General features: G+C 44.8%; 2 protein-coding genes across 11 annotated transcripts in view; one reads left to right on the top strand and one right to left on the bottom strand.

Moving 5' to 3' along the window:
- LOC123729176 (signal-induced proliferation-associated 1-like protein 3) overlaps positions 1 to 6106 on the bottom strand; it is a 104758-nt gene extending 98652 nt beyond the window's left edge. For 5 of the 10 annotated variants that reach the window (XM_082966471.1, XM_082966472.1, XM_082966475.1 and 2 more), the window contains exon 1: positions 5923 to 6092. The gene's annotated coding sequence lies outside the window, so the exon portion shown is untranslated. Of the gene's footprint in view, positions 1 to 5922 lie in introns of all 10 variants that reach the window. The other 5 variants (XM_082966470.1, XM_082966469.1, XM_082966467.1 and 2 more) reach the window with 2 other exon arrangements.
- Positions 6107 to 13640: 7534 nt separating this feature from the next.
- The window catches only part of LOC123729233 (mitogen-activated protein kinase kinase kinase 10), a 38213-nt gene continuing 28039 nt past the window's right edge, over positions 13641 to 23814 (top strand). The window contains exon 1 of the mRNA XM_045703516.2: positions 13641 to 16771. Coding sequence (XP_045559472.1) covers positions 15781 to 16771 — 991 coding nt within the window. The 5' untranslated portion in view covers positions 13641 to 15780. The remainder of the gene's footprint in view (positions 16772 to 23814) is intronic.

Raw genomic sequence — 23814 nt, 5'->3', positions numbered from 1 at the left:
CTGAAGATCTCATACAATGCTGTGTACTACTCCCTTCACAGAACAGCACAAACGGACTCTAACCAGAATAGAAAGAGTGGGAGCAAGAGGACAAGAACATGAGTGTCTAGTTTGAGAAACAGACGTCCAGTGTAGTGAAAATGGTGCATTTCTCTATCTTTTTTTCTACTACAAAACATAGAAAGATAAGTGTTTCCAATGATATCATCAACTAATTAGGCAGTTAGTAGACAATGCCTACTCACAATTGGTCAAAATGGAAACATCCTCTATCTTTTTACTACAAAACAAAAACGCACCCTTTTCACATATGTTGACGTTGGTGCTGGAGATGAAGAATAATTCTGAAGTTCCCCTTTAACTTCAAGCAAAACATTAGGAAACGTTGCTTGCTACACTACAATAAACATTAGAAATATCATGGCCATGAATCGTTTTTGACAAAAATACCTTACTTTTTCATTGTAAGCTTTTGTGGCTGCTAGCCAAACAGTGTTCCACTTCTGTTGTCATCTGATGAGTGCAGCTATTTTCTGTTGAATGTGTTGCACTAATATATTTTCTGTGAAGAAATGTTTTTATATGCACGCCCCTGATCACTCCACGGAAGCAAAAAAAAATTTTAAAAATAAAAAAACTTTCCTTTCAATATAAAAACACAGGCGAACTGTTTTCAAAAAAAAAAAAAAAAAACAAAAAAAGCAGATTTTTTTTTATGCTCTCCATTTTGAAAATGCAGATTTCTGATCTCTAACGCGACATGTGTACATAATGCTTTCCATTGCCTTGGCATTTCAGCGCTCTGCCATCTGTAAATCATTAAATGGACGGCCATATGAAACAGTCCTGTTTAAATCACACTGTGTACAAGTCCTTTGTAGCAGTGTCTAAATGCTTTGTGCAGGGATTTTTCTGCTATTGAAATCCTTGGGCGGGCCAAACAGTGTGTTTTTTCAAATACATTTACGGGATAGAAAAATTATTTCAGTGTAAACTTAAACCAGATAAAGTATGTACAAAATATCATGAACCTATACTTTAAAAACGATATAATATCATTGTTAGGTCGCAATCAGCAAAATAAGAGCTAGACAGTTAGTTATTAGTCATAGTTATTTTCTTTTCAATTCTCCCTATGATTTAGCAGTATTGATTTTTGTTATTATATTTGTGCAAAACACAGCATTTGCCATTGAAAATGCATAGAATTGCAGGAAATAGCCTAAACTTTAAGACTGCAAAATGTTCTCTCCGCTCCATGGCAGAATATGTAGAATTAAGGGAAATGTGCTTTAATCTGCAACATTTTCTCTAAACTGTATGACAACGTGTAGTATTGCAGGGAATTAGCGTTAAAACTTCAAACATTTCTATCAGCTCCACTAAAGGGGGTGTAGAACCCATTTCTCAATGCCAGAAACGCATATAAATAGCAACTTGGAGCACCCAAAGAAAACAAATTCCCAAACTACAAACTCTTAAATCAATTGCTATAATTTTGTAATGTTGTTCTAAAAGTTGGGTTTGAGGTTTTCCAAATCAGCTCCGACTTCAGAAACAATCCCACAACGCCCCACGTTCATAGTCACTCGGTGAATGAAAAACTTTGTAAAAAGTGGGATAAATTTGTGAGAATGAAGTGGGCTATTTGGGCATCAACTCGTCAATCTGCGAGGGAACATTTCATCCATGAGAACTCCAACGGCTATCAACAACGGAAGTAAAAGCTGTCCCTACCATCAACGTGGCTTCTAAAGCATCTCAAACAGCCAGCAACACCAGCAGAGTGAGCAGTCAGTGAGCCAGGTAAGCGAAAGAGCTAGCTTGCTACCTCTATGCTAACCTTAGCTAGCAATACAGGTACCACATTTAGCTGACATCCTCAATCTAAATAACACCCATAAAACTAACCAAATGTAAACATGTCTGCCAGCAGTTGGTAACGTTCTATAAGGCCTGCCAAGTGTGAGCTAAACTGAAATGCGACGCATCGGCCAGTATACATAAATATCTGTTAGGGTCAATTATCTGCTACCTGGACTTTAAGAAATTGGTAGAATTGCAGGAAATTTAAAAAAAATAAACTAAAAAAAATTAAAAACTCAACACCGCCAAGATGGGGGCCTCTAAAGAGTTCTCAAAATTCAGCCACGTCGTTTGCCACATCCCCTGCCACGCCCACCAGCTAAGCCCATTTTTTTTAATGCAGAAAAACGGCTGTTGTATTAAGACTAACAGCAACCTTACTAAGTCCTATAACCCTGTTTAAAAGCTTTGTGGACAGTGGGGCATTTCTCCCTCTCTCAGTGCAGGGAGGACGCTGGTCTGTGGCGAGAAAGGCCTACTCAACATCTGTAAAATCCTCCAGCTAAAACCAACAGGCTATATTTACCCCAGTCAAACAGGCCTGGGGAAGCCTGCAGGGGAAGAATCACTGGGTCTGGGACATGTGCTCGCTCTTCTTCCCGAAGACTCTTCATCCTCCCGGCTGAAAAGCGAAACTGATAGCTTTATAAACACCTAGGGGGTTCATGCCTGAGGGAGTGAGGAGAGGGGGATGATGTTTTATGACAGTGCAGGAGCCATAAAGTAGATCCTACTTTTAACGAACATCCTGCTCCTTTTTCTATAACTCAAACTGTTGAGACTGTCATACACGCTGAGTCACAGACAGGCTTCAAGGGAGGCCAATACTTCAAAAGAGATTCTGTGAGCAACACTGGTGCAGGTGGGATAATGCCATTTAATCCAGTGTCCAATTACATGTGCATGAGAGATATATATATATATATATATATATATATATATAAGTAAGATTACAACATCAATAGCAGATAAATAAATTAAAATATGTACTCCTCAGGATGAGAGAGGTATGTGCTCAAATTAAAAACAATGCACAAATGTATGATGCGCTCTCCAGCACGACGAGGACCAGACGGTATCCAAAGCCTGAGGCTGCGCCCTCCTTTCTGAGCTGTGATGCTACACTAATGAGCATGATGGATCAGTCTGTCTGCCGCATCATATGAGGGGCTGTGCATTATACTGTTTATTTCTGTTAACCTTTATTTAACCAGGAAGTCCCCAGGGGTCAGGGAGAAACCTGGCAAGAAATAGTCTCGATCTAAAATTACAAACAGAGGGAGACTGCCAGTGTGGTGGTTAGGACTCAAACTGTGCTGTTGGAAGAGCAGAAACTGAAAAATACTAAGTGGAAGATAAATAAGTAACCTATAGGATTTGTATAGTCCAGTTTTTTTTAGAAGACACCTGATACTCAGTCCATGTTTGAGTCATTTTATGAAAATTGTTTTGTTAACTCAACAGCTGAGAAAGAATGTACCCTTGAGTACCAGTTCCTTTGAATCATGGGTCATTATCTTCAAAAACCACAGAGTTCCATGAGTCATCAATGAGAGGCGTGAATCAAAGTTCACAAGGAGAATGCAACTCAGGTGGCCCAGATACAATTCCCTTTGTATTGTAAAGTCTTTGTACTTTGTTTATAATGTAGGCCTACTCATAGAAGCAGCAAGAAACTATGGCATATTCCTCAAGGTCATTTAGAACTGTTCCCTATGGAACTACAACGAGAAGCGGTTACTACGGTGTCCCAAGTAACCAGAGGATTAACATGACATTTACCAAAACATGCTGCTTTTACATTATTTTGAAATAGGCAAGCTTTTTATCTACAAAGAGGCTTTCAGTCACAAAGCATAGAAATGTTAACTTTGATAGGCAATAAAGGCAGCATTGTATATTTTTCTTTAACTAGGCAAGTCAGTTAAGAACAAATTCTTCTTTACAATAAGAGCCTACCCCGACAACGCTGGGCCAATTGTGCCGCCCTATGGGACTCCCAATCACAGCCGGATTATCTGGATTCGAACCAGGGACTGTAGTGACGCCTCTTGCACTGAGATGCAGTGCCTTAGACCGCTGCGCCACTCAGGAGCCCTAAGTGAAGCCTTTATGAAACTAGCTAAAGCAAAATTTAAATTTAAAAAAATTAAGCAACAATAAGTAGTCTTGTAAATAAATATCCCAAAACATGTAAATGACAGTCACATTTTAGGGAGTAAAATCCTTGGTGCATTTGACTGCAGTGCTTAACTTCACTTCTTGGCCAAAACAGTAGCCTACCTGACCAACCCTCCAGCAGGTCACCAAACGGTGAGACTACTGATGACATTAGAATTCCATGAAGCCCTACTGTTTCAAGACTTTGCTTCTCTGTTTACCAAACATAACACCTCTTAGTTTTGATTAGAGAACATTTGTCAAATATTTTGATCAAACATGAGACAATGACAGAAACTCCCTGATAGAAATGATCCAAAACTAAGTGTTTCAATTAAGCACTTCTATCTTTCAGTGATGGATGAATGAGGGGGATCTGAAGTTGTAATCTGAGGCACCTGGTCATGGTTATTCAACATTAGCTATGGTATTCAGAACTTCACAAGTATGCACAGTCTTTCTAATGTAATTTCCTTCAAATTAAGCGAATAAGCCCCTATTTTTATCCCTGAGGAAACTACAGACGCGATGAGTGTAACGTCAATGAGCTGATCTGAAACACCCTCTTTTCGTAGAAGCAGGGAAGTTAGTGGCCTAGACCTTTTCTCGCCAGTTCTGGCCTTATCGTCATTCTATTAGTTACAGGGAGTAAGCAACCAAAATAAATGGTTAGGCGCTGTCATATCTATGCTGCCCCCGGATGAAAGGTCTATTCTAATATTTTATGTGTTATTTCCTGCAGCATCCAGCGGCATTTGGACTAATATATGACGACACACAGACTTAACCCCCCTTTCCCACTGCAACGCATGCACACCCACCCAACCAGATAACTTTGAACAAGGCAGGTAACTTTGAATCAGGAGGATATTTTAACATCACACACACAAACTCCATTCCAGGGATATTGGTAACTTACAACTGACCTTAACATGTCACAATCACATCTGATCAACATTGACACTAATGTGTACAAACAGGTCTGCATGGCCTGCTTAGCTAGCATTCTGTTCAATGACCAACATGTTTTGTCATACACTTCTTTACGGTTGACATTTTTATAATTGAATATAAGATTATTGAATTCTGTAAAACCACTTATGAGGGCTTTAGTTAGTACATTTATTTAGCTAGTTAGCCAGTCACCCCATACTAGGATCACACATTTTCAGTTACCTAGTTAGTTAACTTGCTTGTTTGTAACATTTTACCCATGAATCACCCAACACCAAAACATTGTGGTTGGCTGCCCAACACAAATCCCCTAAAGAAAACGCAGTGTGTTTACATAAAACCTTTTATGAGCAATTCAGTCAAAACTAAACAAGCTCACATTAGCAACTTCCTAATGCAGCACTTTTCAAAATGCAAAGCTCGTTCAAGCTAGCTGACTTGGTTACATTCCCAACTGCTGCTGTGTTTCACTTAACGAGACAATGGTGCCATTGTCTGGAACTTGTAGTTTTACCATTGTCGCGTAGCCTTTACAGGTGTGATTAACTCAGGTAGAATAAAACTACAAACCCGGAGTATTCTAAATACTATGCGCATGCGTACTGAAACACGGCGGACCAGGAAGGATCGGGCATATTTTAGTTAATACAACATTATTTCGGAGACTGATTGATATACCATGTTTTTAACTAGTTAACTGTATAATATACGTCTAGGTGAGACGTATATCCACTACATGTTTAGATAGGTGCAACAACGATTCAAAAATACCTAGTAGTATGCAAGCGGTTGACTGCAGGCTTGTGAAGTTAGCTCGCGATGACCAGTTGCAAGTAACGTTACTGGGTAATGCTAGCTAGTTGACTTGCCACTTTAATGTTGTTGAGGACCCTAACTATTACCAAAACTACTTTTTAAATACTACTTGGGAGTGTTTCTTACCTATCGACGTTCGACGAACTTATATCCCTTTAGAAAACCCCGTCTCCTAGGAGAAACATTCATTGACCAACAGTCTACAGCTTGTTTCTATCCCCGCTCACGACGTTGCCAGGAATGCTCTCCCGGAGTCGGATCACAGAAGCCAGCCGAAACCACCGTGCTGCGCTAGCCCTCGATCTCACGCCGCACTGCGCCTGTGCGAGCATGCTTGTTGTAGTACCGATAGTAATTTATGAAGAAGGGCAGTATTCTACAACCATACATTCATTGCATTGAACATAGATATAGACGTGTAAGTATGGCCATTGCAAAAAAATGTGTTGCAATAATGTCTCGAAAAAAACAACAGCGCTATTCCGAAATACACAGTTACATTTTTGGAATATAAAAGTTGCTAGCTACATAGTGCATGTAAATTATTTTGCACCACGTTAATTGCCTATTTTGGGTTGTGGTCATAGAGTTGGAGCTAACTTATTAGTAAATAGCGCAACCTTGTGGTAGTGAATCGTAATCAAAGCATTTTTACACGTCAATACAAAACTGTGCATACAGTGTTTGATCATTTTCTTTCGGATGTTAATGAAAACATAAATCCCATCTGCGCCTTACATGCTGCTAGCCACTATGACGCAAAGGTCTCGTTTTACTACTAAACTGTATTACATTATTGCTACGTCATCAAAGTCGTTCCAGAATAAATATATATAAGGCCAGTTTTTCAAGGAAAGAAAATAATGTAGTCTAAGTGAAAAGGGGATAAGGTGTAACATGACGTCAATGAGAAGGATAGTTCCGGAATGGAAATATTTTCTTCCGCAGCTGAAACAAACTATAAAGGTATGCTATAACTTTGTGGCGCAGCGGTCTAAGGCAGTGCTTGAGGCGTCACTACAGACACCCTGGTTCAATTCTAGGCTGTGTCACAACCGGCCGTGATTGGGAGTCCCATAGGCCCGTCGTCCTGGTTTGGACGGTGTAGATGAGAATGTGTTCTTAACTGACTTGCCTAGTTAAATAAAATGCTTTGACATTTTGTCGTTTATCATACGTGAATAGTTCTGACGTCATAGGAATTATTTTACTATTCCATAAGAAACGAATTCGAACTCCCATTCTTCTTCATCATCTTAATTCAAATGTAATTTATGATCATGATCTCATTATCATCATCATCATAATCATCGTCATTACAAGAGCTTGACCATTTCCCATTCATATTTATAGGAAGTGAGTGGTCCTGATGAAGATGAGGTGGAGGAAGAGACAGCCCTGTGTCTGGATGCCACTCCCACAATGCAGTTCCGATACTCGTGTGCACAGAACTACTTACAGTGCCTCACCACCAACTCAAGCCTCAGTGGCACTGTGGTGGTGGGCTTCCAATGGGGACACACCATGACGTCACATCGGGTGAAAATGGGGCATTAAATAGGGATTTACAGATGTAAATTAAAAGACAATACTGTGTATAATAAAAAGTTATGCTATACAATAACATGTATATTCATCCTGTTAGGCCAAGCCAATTCGTTCCAGGGTGGTATGCCATTGCATGATGCTCAAATAGAATTAGCAAAAACCTCAAAACTGCAAATCCATGAACCCTTACCTCCCTCTGTCAGATGGAGGTGTGGACAGAGAACCTGCGAGGGGATCTAAAGCACAACCTGAGCCTGCCACTGGACAGGGGCTACCGGGTGGAGCACCTGGTCTCTGTGCCCAGCCAGCGGGTCTTCGTTGGGGCCTGCGATGACCTCTCTCTGCGCGTGTTCTCTGACCCAACGCAGGGCATGGCGGTCCTGTACCGGGCCAATTGCCTGGGCTCAGTGCTCTGTATGCACTACTGCAAGGAGACAGAGGAGCTGCTGACTGGCAGCATGGGCATCATCACCTTCTGGGGCTTCTGGACTAATCTGCAGGTGGGTGGGATGTTCAAACATCCTTGATAGGAAGCACTACAGCCTTCTTGTTTTTTAAGATGAAAAGCATTTTCTCTTCAACTTCTCTGACACATCCTGTTTTTTACTAAATTCCCGCACCTTGGTTGGAGTGATAAGTAGCGACCATATTGTTTTCCCTGACATCTGACCTCTGCGCAGACCCACCTGGGGATAATCAAGGTGCTGGACTGGCACTGCACTTCCTTGAGGAGGGACACTACCATTAGTGGCCTGATGACGGAGAGACGAGCGTCCACGCTTTATGCGCTCTGCAACCGCGGCATCAAGAGCTTTGACTTTGTGGGGAAGAAAGAGTACAGGGCTCTCAGGGGCCACGGTCAGGGTACTCTGCGCTGTGTGTCGCCTGACTGGGTGCAGAGGTACCTCTATACGGGCGACATGATTGGGTTTGTACAGGTATGAAGGGAAGAGAATAAAGAGGAGCTAAAAAAAAAAATGTCAACCATGTCTTATGCAGAAAGGATTCCGTACTGTATGTTCCTAAAGAGTAAACGTTCTGAAATAAACTGAGACGCTTGGATTGTGTGTCATCAATCTCCTCTCTCTTCAGGTGTGGAGCTGGGATACTAGGAGCCTGCTGCAGGAGTTCAGGGCCCACGCCCGCTCCGTATCCACAGTTCTCATGAGGCCCAGCACCCACACGCTGCTCACCTCCTCCCCGGACGGCTGGGTGAAGGAGTGGAGCTGTAGTGGGGACCTCCTCCTCAAGCTCTTCCTGGATGACCCTGGGGGGGTACGCAACCTGTGGCCGCTGGGCGAGCACCGCATCCTGTGCCACTCCCCTTCGTCATTCTCCATCTGGAGGCTCCAGAACCTGTACAGGCTGTTTAATGACCCAGGCTGTGGGATGCAGCTCCTGAGGCGGGTCGAGAGCAGTCCGGGACAGGCACAGCTCCTGGCTGTGTCGCAGGATAGTATCGCCAGACTGATCTCTCCCGTCAGCGGGGAGTTGCTACTTCTCTCCTGGCCCTTCCTCCTCCTGGACCAGGCTCTGGGGTTTGCCTACAACCCTGGTCGGAAGGAGTTGTTTGTGGCCAGTGGTAGTCCAGAGGTCCTGGTGCTAGACATGGCTTTGTGCCCTTGCACAGCTAAGCGGATCATCCGGACCTCTAGGGACCAGGACCTGGATGACAGCGTGATGTGCCTGGAGGCGGTGATGGTGGGTGGGGCGGACTTGGCCAGAGTCAGCCCCCTACCCTGCCTGGTGTTCAGTGGCCACCGCAACGGGAAGCTCCAGCTGCTCTCCCCCCACCGACTGGGCTGCCCCGCCAGGAAGGCCCATGATGGTGCTATCTTACAGATGAGCAGCCTGGCCGGGCCCAGGCCTCAGCTCTGCTGCTACGGCTCAGACAAGCAGTTCAGCATATGGGAGGTAGAGATGGGGGAAGTCCATGTGGAGGTCGCACCTCTGGCCAGGGTGAGTTGCTCCTTTGACCTGGTTCTCTCCCGACTCCTCTCTGGTCAGATATTTGCTGTTTCCCCCAACTATAGTCTTCTCTTCTTCTCCTTGCCTAGCGGAGGGTGTTTGTGGATGGAGAGGAACCCCCCGACCTCCATCTCTTGCCTGGATTACTGCGCTGCTCTGGGGTTGGTGGTGGTGTCGGGACCTGGGGGCACTTTGGAAGTGTGGGAGACTCGGGGGGTGCAGTTGGCCGAGATACGCCTGGGTATGCCGGTTAGTCAGTTGTGCTTCGCTAACACCCGCGGGGACCTTCTGGCCTGCTTTGGAGGCACCATCTGCATCATCTCCGGCCTGCGCTACCTGCCTGCCAGGCTGCTGCAGCAGGTACTGGACCTGGCCCCCGCGGATGACATCCTGGAGGATCCCATCCCGTTTCTACCTCGCTCCCAGAGCTGCTATGATATTTATTTGGTGCCACGGATGTTCCTGAAGCCTGGGCAGGCCACGCCAGAGTTGAATGAGACCCCAGCGGTACTTGATGTTGTGAGGCCAGAAAGTACAGGATGTAAGAATGTACTGGACGTGCTGAACAGGGACAGGAAGAAGAACTCTCTGATGATTCGGGCACCAACTTCACCAATTGTAAAAAGCGATCAGCCAGGTGAGTGGATCAGCCTCACTTGTTATGTTAAGCAAAGTGACCACACTTAAAGTATTAGGGTGTAATTACATGTTTTATAAAATAGTCAAGTTTACATGTTATAAATGATAGTTAAAGCAATAATTTCCTTTCTCACAGGTTCCTGGTCTTGTGCTCTCCGATTGGTTAAAACTTTGGAGGAAGAATTGAATCTGGAGGACGAGCCAATGGAAGGGTCAGGAGACTGGGACAAGTCTCAAACACCATTCGAGCCTCTCCCCCAAGACACACTTCTTCTGGACTGGCCCGTGGCTCCAGATGGCTTCCTCCCCAACTCAGTGCTGCGTAACTGGAATCTGAAGCAGGAGCCACCCAAGGCAGTTTTTCCAAAGGAGGCCAAAGCCCTTTGCAGACCATTGTCACAGTCAGAGGATGAACCAGAGCACTCATCAGTAGTCACCGTCATCCTTGCTAAGGCCAAAGAAGCAAGACTCAACAAACCAATCCCCATGCCTAAGCTGTTTGACACCCCAACCGAGTATCAGTCCCCACCCGAAGATGATGGAAATGAGCTTCTGAAGCATATCTCCGAGAGCATATGGCTGGTCTCCAGACCTGATGTGGATTTGGTGGAGGTCATGAAATCCCTGATGTTGACCATGGAGGGTATGGACAGTGATGTCTATGAAAACTGCACAGAGGCCCTGCTCAGCATGTTCCAGACCTACGACATCCCACCGGAGATCATAAATAACCTCACCTTCTGCCTCCTAAAACATATCCAGAAGGGGAACCCCCACTGGAAACGCCTGGAGGCCATGAAGAACTTAGATCAGCTAGATCACTTCCAGGACAAACACCTGTACTTGCTGGCGGAGATTCTCCTAGACCCAGCAATGGACCTGCGGGAGATGGCCAAGTACATCCTGAACCGGGTCTACGGCATTGACAACAAGACCAGCCTGCTGAATAGAATGCAGGCCAAAGAAGACGTACCCAAGATGTGAGTAGTGCTCAAATCATTGGAACTGAGGGTGGTTGACCTTTCCATAAAAAAATCTGTTACAAATCAACCACTATTGTTAGCAGGTCTGATTTGTGTTTATTATTTGTTTCTTTATTTCCCCTCACAACTCCTTCTCACAACCACAGGCTCTATAAACATCTAGAAAGAAAACTGTCTGATGATCTGGAGCACAAAAAATCTACAGATGCTCCCGCCAAACCCGTCGGCGGAAGGCTGTCCAGGCCATATGTACACAGGGACTCCAGTACGGTTTGCTTTGTTTCCCAGAGTAGTGTCATTTTGAAACTACACATTTGGGTTATACTCTCTTTCAATTCATTTCAATACAGGAAATGTATTTGACATGCAATTTGAATTAAAACCCCCACCCCCTCCCTTTTCTCCTCTCTCTTCTCAGGGCCCTTGGAGTGCACAGCAAAGGACAACGGCACTCCAAGCTCAGAGCAAGGTACAATTTGTGGATCTATACGGCCCAATATGACTGTCATGACCAGTACATTTGTTTAATTGCATATCTAATTGTCAACATGTTGCTTCCAGTACATAATGGCAATGTTCATAATTTTACATGATGGCTTAGTACAGTTAAAACAATATAGGGATCCCCATAAGCGCTCCTTCCTGGGGTCCAAACACATTAAGGCACTTACATTACATTAAGGCACTTACATTACTAACATATATTATTTTCAAACTTTTTCCTCAATATGCTATGAAAGCAAATAGATCATGTGTTGACATTATGTGATCATTGGATATACTTGATATTGTGAATTCCAATCTGTAAAAACAACCTAGCATTGATGCCAGTCTGTTTTGGGTCTTTTTGCTATGTGTATTACCAGCGAATGAGCAGTCCCTTTCAAAGTAGTGACTGACTGGTTCCCAAGCATCATTGGTCCTTCTCTTCTTGTACCCAGGGCGCTTAGCTACCACTCTCATCCCTCAGTACCCAATCAGGCCTCTGCTCTCCAGGGCATTACTGCTGGTGCTTATTAATCAGGCAGCGTCTGCCGATGGAAAACTTTTGATTTTAATCAGGGGGAGGCAAATGCTGATTTTCTGCCCTAATTAGTAATCGTGGTGTTTCATGGAGAGGAACCCTGGAAGTCTTTCGATGTGATGGTTCATGGGTGATGGTGTGGCAGACATAATTAATCAAATAATAGTTTATTTTTGTATATGATTTAATATATTATTTTTTAGCTTAATCATTATCAGTCTCTCCCATATTTCTCCCTTTCCTTTCGCTCTCCTCTCTTTTTTATATTTTACTGTCTATTTCTGTCTCTCACTCTCTGTAAACAGATCACATGCGGACTCCTGACCTCCCTCTCATTAGGTCCCTTGGGTGTAACCATGAATCTTCTATCCTGAAAGAGGAGCCGGGACTCAGCCCACCAGGGGACGACTTCATGCGCCCCCACCGCTCACCAAAGAAATTCCGCAAATTCTCTCTGTCCACAGCCAAGTGGGACAGCATTGTGAAGATCCCGGAGGAAGGGCACGTACAGGTATATGACCCCACCATCATAGAACTCTACAAGAAATCCAAGCCCCATAAGCAGTTGTGCAGCCAGCTCCCCACCACCAAGGCCCACAGTGACTCTTGGGTGAACTCAATGGGGGTGAGCAAGGAGGCTAGTCTGGTGCAATTTCCAGACAGCCCACAACACTTCAGGCTGAAGCCCGTCAAGGGTAAGGGAGACCCCAACTGGAGGGAAAGCCTGTACAAGCTTGTATCCCAATATGGCTTCCGCTCCCCAAGGGCCAGACTGACCACTCTTGGCCCTCTGGATGTCCCAGGGGCTGCCCAGCGCAACTGCTGCAACCTGTCCCCTTTTCAGACCAGGAAGGCCAGCCAGGTGTCCCTGGGCCAGAGGGTGGTGCAGAAGATCCAGTTAAGGGAGTCGTCGTTTGAGAGGCCCCCCTCCCAGTTCCACCATGGGCTGCCCCTGCCCTGGCAGCTCAACAGCCACACCATGGACCCCTCTGGAGAAAGCATGTATGGGAGGCTGGAGGTGGACTGGGTGAGGGAGCCAATGGAGCCACAGATTGGGAAGATGCAGAAAGTGAAGCTGCCCCCGATAATGTCTAGGTGTCATCCATCCTAATCACCAGGGGGCAGTGTGGGGCTAAGGTTTCATTTAGGCAGTGTTGTATTGTCTCCAGATATCTGCTTGATAAACATCCCCCAAATTGTGATGAAATTCTAATGCATTAAGCTTGTTGTTGTAAGTTGCAATAAAATATATCTGTATACTTTCCTAGAGAGTATGTTGTGTGATAATTGGACACACACACACACATGCATGCTCTCTCACACAAACACATGTGCACATGGCAAACGCAGGCTACACAATTTTATACACACACCATTAAAAAATATTTCATTCAACTGATCCACAAAGCATCAGCCTAATGACCTAGGCTACTTCACAATGACCAGTATAGGCTGCTTATTGTACAGCAATGCCTTGACTTTAAAGGCTACCCATACAAATAAAAGTCTAACAGATAGATAGAATATTTTAAAACCCTATTTTGTCATAATCAAATTGAAGCAAAAGTTAATTTGTTCATCCAAGCTATGTACAAATGATGACATATTAAGGGATATGTGGACGTAGGCTACTCAAGAAACTACACTACCCAGAATACAACGGCGTATTCCACCCACTCCAGCCGGTGTATTTGGATACAAAGTCAGCCTAGATACTGACAGCTGCGTCTAGAAATGGCAAGTCCTTTGGAGAAAAAAGCTATTTGATTGTGAAGGACAACTGGCCACCCGACTGACCCAGATGAGTAAGGACTCCAAGACTATTCATTTTGTGGAATTGGATAATGGAATCTGATGGTGGATATTTGGATGCGATCACACGCCCATGCGACAATGTCAATGGATGTTGTGATGCACAGGGTCCAGGCTTTTTTTCCCGTAAATATTTGAATATTTAATATTTGGTTTATTTGAACCAGAAGACAATATGCAATATACACATAAAGACTGGATTATAATTCTATTTTGCACTAAAAGGGAGGATTAGGCTTTTATTAGGCCTGTTACATTATTATTATTATTATTATTAATGCCTCGAAGATGGTGCATCTGTCTATCATAGCCAAAGAAAACACGTTACCGTAGAGGATTAATCGCCTTATTTGAATCACGTCAACTCGGATCAGAGACACACAACTATTTGCAATTGGAATTACAGCGTGATGCCTTCACAAAACCCATCATTAATTGTTATGGTAGGCTATTTCGTTCTCTAACCTAGCGTGTGAAGGTTTCGAAAAGCACTGAAACATATTCCGTAGAGCCAGCAGGTGCGGGATCTTTGATCACAAATAAATGAAACGTGCAACATCGTATCCATATAAGTAGACAAGGCTTTTTTTTGCCTGTGGTTACAAATGTATCAGATGTTTTGAATGAGCATCGTCTTATATCCTACAACATAAAGGTTAGATAATAATGGCAAAAACAGACCGTGCTGTACCGATGGTGTCTGTGTCTCTGGACTCGCGCGGTCGCGTATGCTCACTGTATAGCGTTTATTGAAACATTACCGTGCGCAGAACTTAGGCCGGACAATGTAACAATACAAACGATCAATCATTGATGTGCGCTGACTACAAAGATGCTAAATGTTCAGGCACTCAATTGTCTTTGCCTGACTGCTGTCCGCCGTAATTCCCCGTCTAAAAATGAACGAGCATGCTATTTAAGGACATTCAACTGGCTTATACGTTTATCGATGTAGACCTACATGATCTAGAAGAGGCAGCATCAAAGTAGGGAAATATTTCAATCGATTATTTCAACAAAATACGAGGTCAAGACAAATTGCTGTAATTCATCGCTGTCAAAAAGCCCAATGACCGTGTAATAACGAGATGTCAGTAATAACGAGATGTCGGACATGCGATATTCTTCTGCCCTGTGCTTGTTTGGAAATAACAACGATCCTTGCTCAGAGGATGTTAAACTACGCAGATTACACTATTTACAATCAATTGGTCAACAAATAGCCTATTTAGATGTGCGATCTCCTTTAGTTGTCGTGTAGCTTCCTCGCTGCCTTTGGCCTCTTATAATCTTCAAGGAGAGGAGCTACCCTCTTTAAATCGCTGAGTCAGGATCTGTTCTCAGTGAGGCGACATGAAGTGCAGCGTTGGCTATGTCTTATTACTCATTAGGGCAAAAATGTAAGGAACTAAAAATGGTAAGACGCCATAATAAACTCAACTTTTGTGGCCCACTCAGACCATCCGGCGCTTGCTGAATCTTGAGAGGGAGACAGTAAACACAATCAGTAGTCTAATATGAAATAGCAATAGATGCTCAGGGATACCCTAGTTGTAAAAGCAGTGTGGGACGTTACAGAGACAGTGTTCTGATCCTGAGCATGCTCTCCTGAGCAGCGCAAAGCTATCCCATCCACAAGGACCTCATCTCACAGTACTGAAGAGGGTCTTTTGGGATTTTCCCAGGCCAGCCTTGACTCTCTGGTAGCTTTCTAGACCATACCATTGAAGAATAAACAGTAGCCTCTCTCAGGGATGGCCATGGTTCTGCCCTGATCGCTTTTTTCCTTTAGAAACACACCCCATAGAGAACCTGTTATAGGAATACATGCTAAATACACACTGCATTATACATGGTAATACAGGCTGCTACACACACATGATTGGTGACAGGAACTGGAACTACCCCAGTAAACGGGGACAGTGATGGGACAGTGGAGCTTTGGTCTGCCTGTCCACTGATCTGTCTCTCCTCTGGTTAAGAGGCCTGGATTCAGCTGATGGGCCCTGCATGGATTTTGTGCGTGAGTTGACAGAGGGCAGGCCCACACCGCTGACCAGCAGCCGAGCAGCAATGGACCCATATGCCAGAGCGAGCAGCACAGCAGCCCCCCTGCCCTGCACCAGCTGTGGGGGCTGCTGCGACCCTCCTCCCCCTGGCCTCATGCTAGTTGGTCCCCTTGGCCCCCCTTATGGCCCCCCTCTTTCCTCCATGCCCCCACATATGACCCCTGCTCCCCCGGTGTGTTCTGCTACAGCTGTCCAGGCTGAGAATGGAAGCAGCTGGAACTCCTCCTCTGGTTCTCCAGACTCCCACCCTGGCAGCACTACCACCTCCAACCCCTACTGGATGGCCGTGTTTGACTACGAGGCCACGGCAGACGAGGAGCTGACCCTGCGGCGCGGGGACCTCCTTGAGGTCCTCTCCAAGGACTCCAAAGTGTCCGGGGATGAGGGCTGGTGGACGGGCAAGATCCAGGACAAGGTGGGCATCTTCCCATGCAACTACGTTACTCGGAGGGACGCCGGCAGCTACCCGCAGCTAGCCCCAGGAGGGCTGGTGGCGGGTGGGGTGCCTGAGGGGTGCCCCCTGGAGATCGACTTCACGGAGCTGGTGCTGGAGGAGGTGATCGGGGCGGGGGGGTTTGGGAAGGTGTACAGGGGGATGTGGCAAGGGGAGGAGGTGGCAGTTAAAGCTGCCAGGCAGGACCCTGACGAGGACATTAGCGCCACAGCTGAAAGCGTACGACAAGAGGCCAGGCTTTTCTGGATGCTCAGACACCCCAACATCATCAACTTGATAGGGGTGTGCTTGCGAGAGCCCAACCTCTGCCTGGTGATGGAGTACGCCCGCGGGGGGGCCCTGAACAGAGCCCTAGCTGGGAAGAAGGTACCCCCCAGGGTGCTGGTGAACTGGGCCGTGCAGATCGCCACAGGGATGGACTACCTGCACAATCAGACCTTTGTACCTGTTATACACAGAGACCTCAAGTCTAGCAACAGTGAGTATGCCAACACTCGCCTCCCACTCCACTCATACCACAGTGTGTCTGCTGCCATCTCAATGATTTCATTTCTGACCCATTCGCTCCAAATGAGTCCTTTCCTATTTCATGTAAAATATAAAACATTTGGGGTCAAATCACACTCAGAATGGGAATACGTTCATTCTTTCCTTTGGTTTATTTGCATGTTGAATCAGCCATGCATACACATTTGATTGCCATATTGGTCGTAGACGGACTGTATTCATGCCTGTTTTAGTCCCAGTCTCCAGTTAAGGGCAGTATAGTATACGAAATCCATTTAACAGAGGATGGATGAGTGGACACTTACAGAATATACAGTACTGTACGTACTGTTAACCCTTGTGTTGATGGGTTCATTTAAGTGTTGTGTGGATGAAATTAAATAGAAGTTTTCTGTTTGACACAGACAGTTGAGTTGAGAATGACAGGGTAAGATCAGCCCTGGAGAGCTGGCTCTCTCTGCCATCTTTCCCTTGTCATTTCTCCCCTGCTCCTCCGATCCTCTCCTCTCATCCTCCTCTTTCTACCACCCCTCCTCAAGGAGAGCAGTTCTGCTCTGCAGCTCGCCAAGCTATTTTTGGTCCTTTGTGCTACTTGCTGTTTAAAGACGCAGTTGCAGATGTTGGTGTATGGGGGGGGGGGGGGGGGTATACACTGTGTGTGTGTCTGTGTGTGTGTGTGTCTGTGTGTCTGTGTGTGTGTGTCTGTGTGTCTGTGTGTGTGTGGGACGTGAGCATGGGGGATGGGGTGTAGAGATACGAGTTGAGGGTACAGGATGCTGAGTACAGGGCTTTTTGAAGGAGAGAGACAGAGCGATCTGGAGTAGCTGTAGTTTAAAGACACCCTGCTCACAGATCTTACAACATGTTCCTAATCGCTCACTGGTTTGTGAAGCTGTGATGTAGTGAGAGCCGCCATATCAAAAGCCGCCTCTCCCTCAGAAACTGTAACGATAGGGATCAGATTGGACGGTGAAGCCTTGACAACAACGCAGAACTTACTTCATGACACTGGGCTGCGTTGAGTCACCCAGCTGTCAGCCTCTCTACACAAATGTCAATTCCTTCACTTATAATTCTTCCGTGTGAAAAGATGATGTCAAAGGAGTGTCTCAATCTGTCAAGCCGTCTCCTTCCTCTATGGATGACGCGTCCCATTGGAAACAATAAAGCATTCAAGTATGTGATCAGACGATGACATAAAGATGAATGTTTACATTACCCTGGTGAAGCCCGGAGGGTGGGAGAGAGAGAGATGAAGAGAGAGGAGAAAGCAAAGGAAGAGAGAGAAGGAAGCAAAAGAGATGGTGAGAGAGGAAAGGTGACAAAGATGAGGGAGGAAAGAGAGGGACAGAGAGGGAGAAGAAAGACAGAGAAATAGAAGGTGAGAGAGATTGGGGAGGTAGAAGGAGAGGGATAGAGAGCGAAGGGGATAAACAGTGGTTCGTCTTAGTTTAGGGTTACACCTCAGCTCATTGTCCAAGTGTACAGGTCTCAGATATCCTCTTCAAACCGCCGCCCGTTTGGCATCACTGCGGTTCACGGAGAAGCTTTAGACCCCGCAGCTTCTTCTCTGTTTCTTCCCCACCACCCTCGCTGGCCTGCCAACCTCTCCTCTAAACACTCACCAAATTTGTAGTGTGTGTGTGTGTGTATGCGTGTGTGTGTTTCTGCCTTTCTCTCTGTGTTGTTGTTTGCCAGGCTGAGGCTAGAGTAGTGAGACTGACTGTCTAACCGGGATAATCTGATTACGGTGACCTCTTTAGAGTGATGTGACAGCGGTGTTTGTGGGTTGGCAGGCCTCTGTCCCGTGTTCCATTTAGCCGTACCTGTCACACTGATCCAGAATCAGCCAACTCTCTCAGTGGTGCCCAATCCTCCTTGGGCCATATTATTTAGCAGCAAAATCAAAATAAAACTGAATATAATTGTTATTACAGTTTTATAAGCACATATACTAGGCTGACTCAGAGAAGCCCTAAGAATATGGTCACGCGATCACGTCATTAACAACACATTTCTCAAAAACATGGCCCTAGTTGATAGCCATTCAATTAAAAACCTTATTGATCAGGTGATTCGATCAAGTTGAAATCCAACCTGCCCTAGATAAGGGGTGTTCAGAAAGAGGTCTTGAAAACTCTACCCTGTGATGGCTAACGTGTACATTATATGGACATGACTCAGCATAAGGTAACAAAATACTTTACCACTGATCACCTGTCTACTGTAACCCACATAGAAACAGAATCTACAGTTGAAGTCGAAAGTTTACATACACTTAGGTTGGAGTCATTAAAACTCAATTTTCATCAACTCCACAAATTTCTTGCTAACAAACTATAGTTTGGCAAGTCGGTTAGAACATCTACTTTGTGCATGACACAAGTAATTTTTCCAACAATTGTTTACAGACAGATTATTTCACTTATAATTCACTGTATCACAATTCCAGTGGGTCAGAAGTTTACATACACTAAATTTACTGTGCCTTTGAACAGCTTGGAAAATTCCAGAAAACGATGTCATGACTTTAGAAGCTTCTGATAGGCTAATTGACATCATTTGAGTCAATTGGAGGTGTACCTGTGGATGTATTTCAAGGCCTACCTTCAAACTCAGTGCCTCTTTGCTTGACATCATGGGAAAATAAAAAGATCTCAGCCAAGACCTCAGAAAAAAGTTGTAGACCTCCACAGGTCTGGTTAATCCTTGGGAGCGATTTTCAAACGCCTGAAGGTACCACGTTCATCTGTACGAACAATAGTACGCGAGTATAAACACCATGGGACCACGCAGCCGTCATACCGCTTAGGAAGGAGACACGTTCTGTCTCCTAGAGATGAATGTACTTTGGTGCGAAAAGTACAAATCAATCCCAGAACAACAGCAAAGGACCCGTTGTGAAGATGCTGGAGGAAACAGGTACGAAAGTATCTATACCCACAGTAAAAACGAGTCCTATATCGACATAACCTGAAAGGCCGCTCAGCAAGGAAGAAGCCACTGCTCCAAAACCGGCATAAAAAAGCTAGACTATGGTTTGCCACTGCACATGGGGACAAAGATCGTACTTTTTGGAGAAATGTCCTCTGGTCTGATGAAACAAAAATAAAACTGTTTGGCCATAATGACCATTGTTATGTTTGGAGGAAAAAGGGGGAGGCTTGCAAGCCGAAGAACACCATTCCAACTGTGAAGCATGGTGGTGGCAGCATCATGTTGTGGGGGTGCTTTGCTGCAGGAGGGGTTGGTGTGCTTCACAAAATAGATGGCATCATGAGGATCGAAAATTATGTGGATATATTGAAGCAACATATCAAGACATCAGTCAGGAAGTTGAAGCTTGGTTGCAAATGGGTCTTCCAAATGGACAATGACCCCAAGCATACTTCCAAAGTTGTGGCAAAATGGCTTAAGGACCACAAAGTCAAGGTATTAGAGTGGACATCACAAAGCCCTGACCTCAATCCTATAGAAAATCTGTGGGCAGAACTGAAAAAGCGTGTGCGAGCAAGGAGGCCTACAAACCTGACTCAGTCACATCAGCTCTGTCAGGAGGAATGGACCAAAATTCACCCAACTTATTGTGGGAAGCTTGTGGAAGGCTACCCGAAATTTTTGACCCATGTTAAACAATTTAAAGGCAATGCAAGCAAATACTAATTGAGTGTATGTAAACTTCTGACCCACTGGGAATGTGATGAAAGAAATAAAAGCTGAAATAAATCATTCTCTCTACTATTATTCTGACATTTCACATTCTTAAAATAAAGTGGTGATCCTAACTGGCCTAGGACAGGGAATTTTAAATCAAATCAAATCAAATCAAATTTATTTTTATATAGCCCTTCGTACATCAGCTGATATTCTCAAAGTGCTGTACAGAAACCCAGCCTAAAACCCCAAACAGCAAGCAAAGCATGTGAAAGAAGCACGGTGGCTAGGAAAAACTCCCTAGGAAAAACTCCCTAGAAAGGCCAAAAACCTAGGAAGAAACCTAGAGAGGAACCAGGCTATGAGGGGTGGCCAGTCCTCTTCTGGCTGTGCAGGGTGGATATTAAAACAGAACATGGTCAAAATGTTAAAATGTTAAAATGTTCATAAATGACCAGCATGGTCAAATAATAATAATCATAGTAGTTGTCGAGGGTGCAACAAGCACGTCCGGTGAACAGGTCAGGGTTCCATAGCCGCAGGCAGAACAGTTGAAACTGGAGCAGCAGCACGGCCAGGTGGACTGGGGACAGCAAGGAGTCATCATACCAGGTAGTCCTGAGGCATGGTCCTAGGGCTCAGGTCCTCCGAGAGAAAGACAGAAAGAGAGAATTAGAGAGAGCATATTTAAATACACACAGGACACCGGATAAGACAAGAGAAATACTCCAGATGTAACAGACTGACCCTAGCCCCCCGACACATAAACTACTGCAGCATAAATACTGGAGGCTGAGACAGGAGGGATCAGAAGACACTGTGGCCCCATCCGATGATACCCCCGGACAGGGCCAAACAGGCAGGATATAACCCCACCCACTTTGCCAAAGCACAGCCCCCACACCACTAGAGGGATGTCTCCAACCACCAACTTACCGTCCTAAGACAAGGCCGAGTATAGCCCACAACGATCTCCGCCATGGCACAACCCAAGGGGGGGGGGGGGGGGGGGGGGCGCCAACCCAGACAGGAAGACCACGTCAGTGACTCAACCCACTCAAGTGACGCACCCCTCCCATGGACGGCATGGAAGAACACCAGTAGGCCAGTGACTCAGCCTCTGTAAAAGGGTTAGAGGCAGAGAATCCCAGTGGAAAGAGGGGAACCGGCAAGGCAGAGACAGCAAGGGCGGTTCGTTGCTCCAGCCTTTCCGTTCACCTTCACACTCCTGGGCCAGACTATACTTAATCATAGGACCTACTGAAGAGATAAGTCTTCAGTAAAGACTTAAAGGTTGAGACTGAGTCTGCGTCTCTCACATTGGTAGGCAGACCATTCCATAAAAATGGAGCTCTATAGGAGAAAGCCCTACCTCCAGCCGTTTGCTTAGAAATTCTAGGGACAATTAGGAGGCCTGCGTCTTGTGACCGTAGCGTACGTGTAGGTATGTACGGCAGGACCAAATCGGAAAGATAGGTAGGAGCAAGCCCATGTAATGCTTTGTAGGTTAGCAGTAAAACCTTGAAATCAGCCCTTGCCTTAACAGGAAGCCAGTGTAGGGAGGCTAACACTGGAGTAATATGATCAAATTTTTTGGTTCTAGTCAGGATTCTAGCAGCCGTATTTAGCACTAACTGAAGTTTATTTAGTGCTTTATCCGGGTAGCCGGAAAGTAGAGCATTGCAGTAGTCCAGCCTAGAAGTAACAAAAGCATGGATTAATTTTTCTGCGTCATTTTTGGACAGAAAATTTCTGATTTTTGCAATGTTACGTAGATGGAAAAAAGCTGTCCTTGAAACAGTCTTGATATGTTCTTCAAAAGAGAGATCAGGGTCCAGAGTAACGCCGAGGTCCTTCACAGTTTTATTTGAGACGACTGTACAACCATCCAGATTAATTGTCAGATTCAACAGAAGATCTCTTTGTTTCTTGGGACCTAGAACAAGCATCTCTGTTTTGTCCGAGTTTAAAAGTAGAAAGTTTGCAGCCATCCACTTCTTTATGTCTGAAACACAGGCTTCTAGCGAGGGCAATTTTGGGGCTTCACCATGTTTCATTGAAATGTACAGCTGTGTGTCGTCTGCATAGCAGTGAAATTTAACATTATGTTTTCGAATGACATCCCCAAGAGGTAAAATATATAGTGAAAACAATAGTGGTCCTAAAACGGAACCTTGAGGAACACCGAAATTTACAATTGATTTGTCAGAGGACAAACCATTCACAGAGACAAACTGATATCTTTCCGACAGATAAGATCTAAACCAGGCCAGAACTTGTCCATGTAGACCAATTTGGGTTTCCAATCTCTCCAAAAGAATGTGGTGATCGATGGTATCAAAAGCGGCACTAAGATCTAGGAGCACGAGGACAGATGCAGAGCCTCGGTCTGACGTCATTAAAAGGTCATTTACCACCTTCACCTTGGAAAGAATGTCAGGAAATGTGAAAAACTGAGTTTAAATGTATTTGGCTAAGGTGTACGTAAACTTAGAGTTAGAGGTTAGAGGTTCCAAGCCCTTTCTATAGATTCTAGTTCTATGGACACACATGAGTCAGATAGACCCCTCTATACTGCAGAGGTAGATATGTTAAATAACCTAGATGACTGTGTCCCAATGGTCTTACTGTCCCATGACCTAGCTTCCTAGATGACCACTGATAAGTGAAAGGACTGGATTGATATCCATCTCTGAGGATTCACCTATCAAGTCCTTTTATGGATGAGTCTGTATGAAGGAAAGGAACCAAGGAAAGGAACCAAGAAAATACCATTAAAAACCACATTTGTAGCCTTGGTTGGGAGTTTCTGTGACAGCTGTTTGAGCATTAAGATACTGAACAATGGTCTGTATACTGTATATATAATACTGTATATAGGCTTCATAAAGGTGGGGGTGGGGGGGTTGACGTTACCTGCTGCTCGTTTGAGTGCTGTCACTTCAAATGGAAAGCAAGTTAACACGTTCAACAGTCACCTGAATAGTGGGGCCTCGTGCAAGCTGGCCTGTCCAGTCTGTAGTATTTCTTTCCCTCCACTGGGTAATTCAGCATTAATTACAGGAACTAGTAACTTGGATATTATTCGGTTAGATGGTGTGAGTTGGACTGACATATTGAGTATCATAAGCTTACATACAGGTATCCTTCAATTATGATATGAATACATGTTCCATAATTGCTACGTATGGGATTAGTGCATAGCATGCCACTGAAAAGAGTTTAAATGTGTGTCTGTTTAGAAAAGGATTAGCGTTCTTTGTAACCTGTCTGTCTGGCTTCTTTCCCACACTCAAAAAGAGGGATGTTGCTGCTAGAAGAGCCGTCACAGACTGACTTGATTCCTCTTCATGGCAGCAG

This window comes from Salmo salar, chromosome 20 (assembly GCF_965601325.2).
Source record: "Salmo salar chromosome 20, fSalSal1, whole genome shotgun sequence".
Classification (NCBI taxonomy): domain Eukaryota; kingdom Metazoa; phylum Chordata; class Actinopteri; order Salmoniformes; family Salmonidae; genus Salmo; species Salmo salar.
The sequence above is the reverse complement of the archived record's forward strand: the minus strand, read 5'-3'. Positions and strand labels throughout refer to the sequence as shown.